At 37.7% G+C, this 10,516-nt stretch overlaps 2 protein-coding genes across 3 annotated transcripts; both read right to left on the bottom strand.

Moving 5' to 3' along the window:
- Positions 1–1,646: 1,646 nt before the first annotated feature.
- LOC149406376 (uncharacterized) lies at positions 1,647–7,173 on the bottom strand. Its single transcript, XM_089602269.1, has 14 exons — positions 6,574–7,173; positions 6,118–6,284; positions 5,808–5,949; positions 5,593–5,729; positions 5,300–5,495; positions 4,972–5,210; positions 4,781–4,892; positions 4,556–4,700; positions 4,320–4,471; positions 4,027–4,199; positions 3,573–3,944; positions 3,437–3,492; positions 3,128–3,327; positions 1,647–2,815 (listed from the first exon to the last, which is right to left on the bottom strand). Exons 1-14 carry the CDS (start codon positions 6,641–6,643, stop codon positions 1,779–1,781), a joined length of 3,198 nt encoding a protein of 1,065 aa, XP_089458395.1. The 5' UTR covers positions 6,644–7,173; the 3' UTR covers positions 1,647–1,778.
- A 270-nt stretch (positions 7,174–7,443) lies between these two features.
- On the bottom strand, positions 7,444–10,475 carry LOC149406375 (DHBP synthase RibB-like alpha/beta domain-containing protein). Of its 2 annotated transcripts, XM_089602108.1 has the most exons (11): positions 10,282–10,475; positions 10,006–10,179; positions 9,811–9,926; positions 9,658–9,711; positions 9,545–9,569; positions 9,047–9,169; positions 8,784–8,950; positions 8,523–8,592; positions 8,255–8,353; positions 7,864–8,052; positions 7,444–7,771 (listed from the first exon to the last, which is right to left on the bottom strand). In XM_089602108.1, exons 2-10 carry the CDS (start codon positions 10,060–10,062, stop codon positions 7,963–7,965), a joined length of 801 nt encoding a protein of 266 aa, XP_089458234.1. In that variant the 5' UTR covers positions 10,063–10,179; positions 10,282–10,475; the 3' UTR covers positions 7,444–7,771; positions 7,864–7,962. The 2 variants fall into 2 exon arrangements, with proteins under 2 accessions (XP_089458234.1, XP_089458163.1); XM_089602037.1 differs by lacking the exon at positions 10,282–10,475 and having other exon boundaries at positions 10,006–10,257.
- Positions 10,476–10,516: the final 41 nt, after the last annotated feature.

Here is a 10,516-nt window from a genome sequence, read left to right as displayed (position 1 = left end):
AGCATAACCTATTGGTTTGAAGGCCACCTCATTAACAACTAAATTAAACAAAGAATTATATAATTAGTTCTAAGGACAATTATATAATTAATTTTAATAATTAGATTAATTTAATTTAATTAATAATTAACTCTAACTCGGAATCATAAAGATACATAATTTAAACCCTAATTATAAAATTTAAAACACCTAATTCTACAATAAAAAAGCATAACAGGTAAATATATATCTTATGCGGAGAATAAAAAAACGGCCATCAACAACTAAAACACCCCGAAAAACAAAACTTGATAAAGTATTTCAAGAAATTCATTGTCATTCTAGACAACCTTGCTTAATTAAACGAGCATGCCATTATATAGTGAAAATTTATCCGAGCAATCTAAATTAATTTTTTTTTTATTATACCTCGCTTCTCATTTTTATTAGAATATGTTTTATGTTATAGTTTCATTTAACTTTTTTAGTCAATTTCTCAAAGTTTCATTAAAAATATCGGCAAAATCGTATAAAATTAAAAAAGCTGGGTATTTATGAGTTTTTTTTATTTAAAGTTTTTAGAGAGCCGCCATCTTCAAGTGAGATATTTATGAAATTTATACATGAATGTATAAATTTACACGTAAAATTAGTAGTAAAAATGATAGGTTATATGTTCCTTTTCATAAAAAAATTTCAAAATAATGTTCTAGATTTATATAGAGAAAATATTATATCTCCCCTGCGTTTTATCAAAATGCAGTGTCTATTTTTATAGTTTCTAAAAATATCAAAAGTGTCCTTTCACATTTCTATCAATATGAATTATTTACCTTGAAACATATTTACCTATCAAAACCCTCCATTTTTATAAAATTTTATCTACTTTTTCAGATTTAATTTTTTGAAAAAGCCAAAATGCCCCCACTTTAAGTGTAAGGAATAATATTAATTAAAAAGTATGAAATAATCTTGCACAGGTTTGAAAGAAAATATGTTGGACACGGTTTTCTTTTTTATTTTATATTTTATATCATTTTTTTTTATCAATACTAATTTTAACATTTAAAGTGAGGGAATTTTAGCCTTTTCAAAAAATTAAATCTGAAAAGTGACAAGGGACGGTTTTGATAAGTGAATCCTTTTAATGTATATAATTTAGATAAATAGAAATGGTAAGAGAAACTTCTAATAATTCCAAAAAATGTGAGAATAAACGCCGCATTTCAATAAAACATAGGGGAGACATATGATATTTTTTTTCATTTATATACAACTTTATGCGAAAAAGAGAAATTGATCTGAAAATTAATTTGAAATAGATCACGGATTTCTAAAACTCAAAAAAATGGGGCAACATTGTCCATTTCCCAAAATAGTAGTACATGAAGTAAGATGTCGTTTGTGTACTATATATCATGTCGTTTCCTTCAATGAATACGACAATACGACATTTACTTTATGTATAGGCTTTTCCGCCGGAATAAGAGCCGTTAAAAGACCCCCCCCAATAAAGCTCATCTAAAAAGGAGTCATAAATCTCTCTCCTCCCTCTTTCCATCTCATACCTCTCATTCTTTATCCAGCTTCTTGTTATTTTCTTCTGTCAATTTGAACTTTGCAGCAAGTTTTAGAGAGAACCAAAATATTAAAAGCGGGCACAAACAAATCTAAACTGGCATCAAAATTAGCATTTACAAATAAATTGAACTGTCTGAATAACATTCTGAATCTAACTGTTTCAAACTACTCGAAATTAGTAACTCATAAACCCCCTTTAAAGACATAGATATCGATGATCACCGGCGATACTCGCCGTAGCTAGTGCCAGCTTCTTTAACGTTGCTCGAGTCCCCCGAGAAGCTCGCTCTCGCCAACGCTCTCAGCTTCTTCATCTCGCTCCTCTTCTCTCCGGCGCTTCTCTCCGGGAACGTGGGCCCCGCTTTTAGGCCGGGCGAGCCTGGACTGAGCACCGGTACGACCGTCGAGCTCATAGCGCTTATCGGGTCTCTCCGACCTCTCCGTCTCAGCATCTCCTTTTCCGGGGCCGTTTCAGGTAATTCAGGCCAGCGATCCCTCGGAAGGAACGGAAGAACGAAGCCTTTTGCCGCGACCTTCAATCCGTCCTTCAGAGAGTTCTTGCTAGGATGTGATAGTCTTAGTAGCGAAGATATCATCGCGTACCATTCGTTGACGATGTGAGAAACGAAGGTGACGAAGAGAAGGCCCAACATAATGAAGCCGGGTTTGTTCGCGCCGATCGCGAGGCTGAAAAACGCGACCTCGCACGAGAGAGAGATGAACTCGACGGCGTGGACTCGTCTGTTGATGTACGGTTTGAAGACGATCAGATACGCGAGCTGCGCCGATGTGATAGACAGGGCTAGATAAACGGCTCGGCTTGATTCTTCTCCGGCGATGATTCCCAAGCAAACCCTTCTCGCGAGATCCACGACAATGTACGAAGATCTAACGCAGCCCAACAATCTCGCTTTGGAAGAAGAATAAGAAGAAGAAGAAGCGAGAGTCTCGGTTTCTCCGGGGAGGACGAAGATCGGAGGGCCTTTCAGAGCCTCGAAGAGAATCCCGAAACGAGACAAAGGAAGGCCTTCTCCTCTGAAGAACCACTTTCCCGAGACGGGTTTCGCCGTGAAGAGCCACAAGAGCTTAGAGTACCACGGGGTTTCGCTGTCTGAGGCGACGTGTTTGACCTCTCTGTACTGAGCCAGATTCGCGGAGAATATCGCCATCGCGAGAAAAAGGCAGGTCGATAGAATAAAAGCTGCAGGGATGGCCAATAACAACGATCCAATGATGATTCCTCCGATCGTACCACCTGTTTTATTGGGACCGGCGATTTCAAATAAGGAGCGCCGATAGAGTAAGTTTTATACGCTGATAACAGCAAAGCAATAAAATACGAAAACAAGAACGCACATGTTTACGTGAGAAAAAATCACATGCAGATGAGAGAAATTCACTATGTCGAAAAAAAAACTGTTTTACCATTTGAATGAGTACAAACACACCAAAGGGAAATGACAACAATCCTAGACAAAATTTTGTGAACATAAAATCAGATTTGTCGCACCGATGAATTTTCGGGCCCGGTCAAACGCATTCAGGTTGGAAAACTAGATATATTTACCTCTTATCACAAATGCCGATGATTGAGCGATACAAGGCAGAGCGAGAATCAGAAGAAATATCTCGAATCGAGGGACTGAGAGTATTTCATGGACTGTTCCGATTCGCCATTTCAGGATAAGTAATAACAGAAGGTGCGTGAGAACTAGAGCGCCACATCCCGCGGAGAGCCAGAACAAGTTCATCTCCAAGTCTCGCCATCTTTACACCAAAACCAAAGAAGAAAACAAAAACAAAAAAACATTAACAATTTCTTGGAAGGCCTAAGTTTTTTAGCCAAGGTAAATTGTGTAACTAGCTAACTACTTACCCATTGTAATTCTCTATTCTCTTGACAACGTCGCTGGCTGATAATGGTTCGCCTCTCTACAAGATATATTCTTCATTTTTACAAATATAATCTTCAACCTGAATCTCTTTATTAAAACATAGAAGTCAATACTCACAAGGAAATACATGAAATATTCTTCAGTGTCGAGAGCTTGTCCGTACGGAACCTTTGTCATGCTTATGTTGTACTGTCCAAGAAACACACCGGGATTTGGTACAAAGTTCTCTGATCTTGCACAAGAAATGTTTGTTGAGCAAGGGTAAGTCTGATTGCCAACTATCTTAGTTGACAACAATTGTTTGCTAAACTTCTTGTTCATCACGTAAACATGGTTTGGCCAGAGTGAAGAAGCGTTATTGTTTTTCCATGGAAGCTTTTGATGAGGTATAATCCATCTGAGACCTTTTGCGGTCTCAGAATATTCGATCGGTTGGTTGACTGAAATCCAGTCTGAGAGGACAAACACTTGAAGATGCCCAACCATGCCCTGAACAAAAACTAATCGAATATTTAAAAATCTACGAATTCGCCCATGTGGATTTCGATACTTCCAAACTTCAAAATCTTACATGAAGATTCATGGAGGGATCAGAAACAAGTATATTGGTACTCCCTGACGCAAGAGTGTCTATAGCCCCGAGATTCGCAAATGAAAGTGAGAGAATAGCCGTTGCTAATGATGTTGCCAATAGTCCCGCGGTCACAAAGGAGTGTAATGCGATTGACGGTGAAGGCGTTGAATCTACAGTCAGAAGCAAAGGAAAAAACCACCTTCATTAAATCCAAATTATAATCATAACCAGAAAGAATTTAAATAATAAAAAAACAATAAAAGATTAAGAGGGTCATTTATTTTCCGTACAATGCCTCACTTCAAGTTGGTTTGAAGCCAAATTTAAATTTCCCGAAATATCACTCAATATCCCTTCAGGAATGGTAACCGATACAGACCCTGTGTCACGAGTCATTGCCACGACACTCATCGAGTATAGAGCTCTTGAAAGCTCCTTAAACCTGCATGGGAAAAAAAAATCACATTTCGAGTCTCGACATGTTCTAGTCGAGCAAAGAGATAAAGGGACACAAAAAAGCACCTGCCTTGATATTCGACCCCCGGTCACTTCTACCATGGAAGCTTCGAATCCGAAAACTGGCTTAGTGAACTCGGCAATCACATTGATCTCTGTCTCCTTCGTAACATTTGGAGAGCTTGTACTCAATCTTACACCAGGTTTCAAGGAATCTAAACGAGAAAAGATCATAAATATCCAAAAACCGGACCTAAGCGTAAAAATAATATTGGTGAATTGGCCTCCTATTTACCGTAAAGAAATGTAACGGGTGAGACAAATGAGACCGGAGATCCTGTCTTGCCATATAGTATATCAGTTCGTAGTTCAACTGTGATGATTTCAGTTCTTGATGTGACATTGAGCTACAAATTATGCAAAATAGTCAATGCCTTGATACACAAGTTATATAATAGTAAAACAAGAAACAAGCAAAACACGTACTTCGAAAGCAAACCGACGACTCCCTTGATTTCTACTACCAATTGGTACCAAACTATTCTTGTCCACTTGCAGAGCACTTAAAACTTGCTCTGTGGAATTTATTATGGGAGCGGTGAATTCCAAGAAGAACTTCAAGTCTTCGACTTTATTGGTCGCAAGTACAGTTCTCAGACCCCCATTAATCATAAGTTCATAAGAAGGAACGGCAGACCAGAAATCGACCCGCACTGGCCTTCTATCTGGATGAGTAACCAGACTATGAGCTGCTATATCTAGATTAGAAGTAAGTATATAAATAAATAAACAATAAGATTAATCGAAGTCTCACCAATGTGAATAATTATATAGGAGGTATTTGATCTTGTAAAATTATTTCCGGCTCGATCTGTACAAATATTATCCGCCATAGCAATCACAACTCGTCCAAGCATGCTTGCCGAGGAAAGATCAACTCCGAGCCTGTAATGAATGGTAGGCCTAAGAATGTGGAAAGAGTTTATTCGCCCTGGACCTCTGATTATCACCTATAAATATTTAAAAATTTAAAATTTCGATAAAAAAAACAATGTTGTTCGAAAAACTTGTACAAAATTACCAAAATGTTATTTTGAACTCGCTTACATCACAATCCGATGAAGTTTCACACTTGAAACCGCCGTGTCCGTTGCAAGCTTCGTTGAAGACAATGTCAATAGATATTTGTTTAGCATTAGTGTAGTTCTGTTCGCAGACGATTGTTGCAGTTGGTGGTATAGTATCTGCAATAAGATTCACAAAGATCTCAGCTAAAAGAGTCTCGTTTCTGTTACGAAGCTGTGATCTACAAAGATTCTCACCAATGAACCAAGAATAAGCCGATGAGTTAGTGTCTCCGTTCGAAGTCGTTACATTAAGAAGAAATACATGGTCACGGTTAACAGTTAGGTTCTTCAGAATCAGAAATCCAGGTGGACATGAGCTTAAGGCTTGGCCATCAAGCTGTATAATATTCAGGTTAATATGGGGACTCATTAAAAGTTCAACATACCTACGAATTTTCAAGTGCTTATTAAACACCTAAAAATCACCTACATTGTTTGCTAACGCAAATTAAATGCCATTAAACAACGAGCTAAAAGAGGAAAAGTAGTACACACATTACATTACCTGACAGTGAATCGAACAAGTAACGTTTTGGCATGCATTTGAACCATCCAGAGTCTCAAACGAGTACCGGAAAGTTGCGTGAGAGTGCCTTGATCTTATTCGAGGAGTTTTGTCGAAACGAACGAGGACCGTTGACTCAACGAGCCTCGTTACATGCACAAAAACCACTGCAAGGTAGAGATATATTAGGAGAAGCTTGAGTAACTCCATTGCAGAGTCACAACACTACCAAGGGACTAACTTGAACGTCACATGTTTTTTATTATTAAAAAACAACAAATTAAAGAATGCAATTGGGTTTTTTTTGAACTAGTTCTGGTGAGCAGCGAAAAGGCAAAAAAGGGTTAGAACTTAGAAGAGTGAGTGAAACGAGTGAGCATTAAATGTAGTGTATAAGGTTGAAGAGCAATAGAGAGAGAGAGAGAAAAAAAAGGTCACTACAACCACCAAACCAACCTTTCATGTCAGTCTCATAACTGCTTTCTCCAAAGACGTTCACAAATACAATCTCTTCATTAACTACCATCTTCCCAACCTAGCTGTAATTCACTCTTTCATCTTTAAAAAAAAAAAAAAAAAATCACCCTCTTTCTTTATTTGGGTTTTTTTTTCTCACCCCAAAGATTCAATTTACTTTCTAACCTGAGCAAATCAATAACAATTAACTACGCTTATTAACAGTCTGCATTACGTTGTATCATTTCTTTTAAGTGACACGCCTGAATGACGACCACCAAATGAATAATTTGGTTTATGTTTCGTTCTATATATGTTACTTTCTCTGTCTTTTTATTTTTCCCAATGGCTTTCAATGAATGCCGTTGCTGTAGTAGAGCGTTGGACACGAAGCCCAACACTGAAATGGATGACGAATGAGACAGCTCAGTGACGCAAGTAATCCAACCAAATTGCCCGATTCTTCTATGCATGAATGCATGTCCATTCATCTCCTTTTTTTAGTCAAAACATTTACCTTAATTTATACGCAACACATCAGTAAAGAAAACGTCAAAAATCAAGTAATCAACTACCAAGGACTACGGTCAAAATTGAAGAAAAGAAACATGCAAATAGCTTATTCATCATGTAACCAAATAGCCATTTAAAATATTTATGTAAATAAAAACTAGGTGTAAAATTCATGGGAGACTCAGTGATCGAAATATCGTTACCTTTATCTTTTCGGTACTCAAATTTTACTGGTACCCGAGAGTAAGCAAGAGGAATTCCGTGAAATTCAGAGAAGGAAAAAGAAAACTGCACCGTTGAGAATTCTGTTACCGTCGAAGAATAACGTCAAATATACCGTACTTATCGAGAGGAATGTAGTGAATAAATATTTTTTTAAAAAATCATCCAACATATGATAAAAATGAAAAATATTTACATGACATACACACACTCCAGGTCCAAACACAATAGACTCCACACAAAACCAACAAACGACATCATACAAGATAACGTTTCACAAACCACAGTAAAATTAAAACAAAGCCCATATAAATTACTTTTATGGGCTATATATACAACAACAGAAATTGGTTTATCAAGAAGATCACTTTCTTTCCTATGACGAGAAACCCAACCTGCACAATAAGACTCTACATATGGAGAGATTACCACGTTTTCGGAAGCAATATGTCTCGATCGGTCTCTGTATGTACATGTTAGACCCGAGAGGGTAAATTAGTAATATATTATTTTATTAATTGTTATTATTCAGTATAAAAGGATAGATTGGTTCACCTCTGGAATTGTTAACTGTGTTTATAAAAAAAATATTGGTGATGTGTATTCTTTACTAGCCCGGGTCTTATCAGTACACCTCCAAAATGAAGAGCTACTTCAAACAGGCAGAGGGAGAGGCGGTGATCTTTCCGTTTCCTCATCAAGGTCGTTGGAATCTTCCTCAATCATCCATGGAAGTTTCAGTCCCTGAAAAGATACGATCATGGTTAATAGCAGAAATGTTTATCGAGCAAAGACACTAAAACCATAGTTCAGTCAGTGACTCGCTGGTCATAAATATGGGTTTAGTTATCTCTGGAAATGAAATATCAGTCCCCACTGAAAGAACCGGTGCATATTCTATTTTTTATTTACGCCAACGTCATTTGTAAATTGCTTTTTTTTTTACCTTTCCTTGCCGTATGATTTTTGGAGGATTCACTGTCATGTCAACCACGGTTGACGGATCAGCCACTCTCAACCCACCATCGACCACAAAATCAAGACCCTGATTGACGTTCAAACACAAAACATGAAGAGATTACAGCACAAATACCAACTATGAAGCTTGTTTTTCTTTTCCGGGAAGCCCGTGAAGAGTAGGATAATACAGAACATTTACCTAGGCAATAGTCACGAAATTTGAATTCAACAATTTCATTATATGCGATACGTACCTCTGGTCCATAAGTGTCTGCTATTATTACCGGATCTAGAATCCAGACATTCTCCTTGGTGCACTTCACACTGGCAGAAGAACGTGTAACATAATAAATGAGAAACACGATGAACTACTATAATTTCATTCATTAATGATGAGTTAATAAGGTACATAACCATGGGTTCTGGTAAGTTTGGCTGCAAAGACTATATTTCGATTCATACCCTTTTACTATTTAGAAAAAATGTATGTATAATATGAGTTTATTGGAACCTACCTTGTAGAGATCAGCGGAGCGTACATCTTCTCGAGTATCGCCTGACATATAGCATCATCAGGCATACGAATACCTACATGTTTCCTCGATGCGTATTTTGTATTTGTTGTACCGAACTTTATGCACTGTTTAGGCAATTCTTTGCTCGCCGTTAGAATGAACGTGTACTGGAAGAGAAAGGAAAAAAAAAAATGAAAACGACTTAAGTTCTTACTATCAATCTAATGGAGCACATAAAATAATTAATAAATTTAAAAACTCACCGGGCCAGGTAAGCATTGCTTCACAGAACGGAACAAGTTGGCGTGGCCTTGGCCATCGCCACGAGGGAACCCCGTCGTATACGTATCTATGTCCCGAAACGAGTGGCACAAAATGCTTAGTGGCTGCAAATATTATATATATATATATATATATATGTATATGTTTTATTATTATTATTATATGAGATAGTCAGAGATTTCCTTGATATGTTGTATCAGTTAGAGTATTTTTATTTTACCAGGAACTTGCTCGAACTATCTCCTCATTTGAGGCACTTGTCTATTAGGAATAGTTAACTAAAATCTGCTTTGTTAGTTTTCTCAATTCTCTCTATATATTTACCACCACTATCGTAAATTATAACACTGAAGCTTCCTGTAATTCAAACCTAGTATGCAATAGGAAAAACAATAAAATGCACGATTGATCATCTCTTGTCTTGATTACTAACCTAAGCAACATGAAAGAAAATAAGAAGCCATATTTGCATCCATTACCTTGAGAGGTTCAATGTTTTTTATTCTGCAATTTGAAAAGCATAAATAACCAAACATCAGTGTCGAAATATACCCAAAAAAAAAATGTAACGATGAGTGAGGAGTTTATTTACCTTCGAAGCCGCTCGATTGCGGAGGGATTCCTCAAATCGCAGACCAATGCGTATCTACAGAAACATCGAATACGAGATTTTGGATACGAAAGTGAGATTAAAGGGAAAGGAATCAGAAGAACGAGAGCGAGAGAGAAATGATTCGGTACATACACGGTATCGGTAGGAATGACTCCCACAGCTCCATCTTTGAGAAGATTGACGATCGGCTCCAACTTCCACGTGTCCGCTCCTGATGGATCGACCTCCACGTACACCAACTCGCCTTCCTGAAACCGCATTTCGAATTCACTGAGAAGGAGAAGAAGATCGGAACAGACAAAGCAGAGACACGTGTCAATCTCTAACCTTGCTGAACCTTGGAGTCGCGTACTTGAGGCGCTTGGGGCTTCTCTTCGCGGCCATGGCCAGGACCTGAAAACGACGACTCCTCTGCGGCGGCGATAGGGTGCTTCTTTGCGGGCCGAGGCGGCGCGTGGAGAGCGTGCATAAGGACGAGACTGACAGTGCCTCGTTGCAACACTGCAATTTGCTCTCCATAGTCTTTTAATTAGTTGGTTTTTCTCTTAAGAAATAATGAAGAAGAAGAAGAAGAAGATAATTACGCCAGATATTTGTAGTTACCTTTTCGTTGTTACCATAATCTACAAGAATATTCCACGCCGCTGCTACTGGAATCTACTGGCTTGAGTCAAATTGGGCTTTTTGCCAAGTCCATACGGCTCAACTTAGAGCAACTACTTTGTTACCTCATATTCAAAAGTAATTCTTATAACACCTCAATTTTCATTTTTCATGAACTTATTTCAAGCATTTGTCGCCTAAAAATAACTATACGCAAAAGATAATATACTCTAGT

This window comes from Urtica dioica, chromosome 1 (assembly GCF_054948205.1).
Source record: "Urtica dioica subsp. dioica isolate 48M chromosome 1, U.dioica_male_clone48M_v1_H2, whole genome shotgun sequence".
Taxonomy (NCBI): Eukaryota; Viridiplantae; Streptophyta; class Magnoliopsida; order Rosales; family Urticaceae; genus Urtica; species Urtica dioica.
Note: the sequence above shows the minus strand (reverse complement) of the source record. Positions and strands in the feature narration are given on the sequence as shown.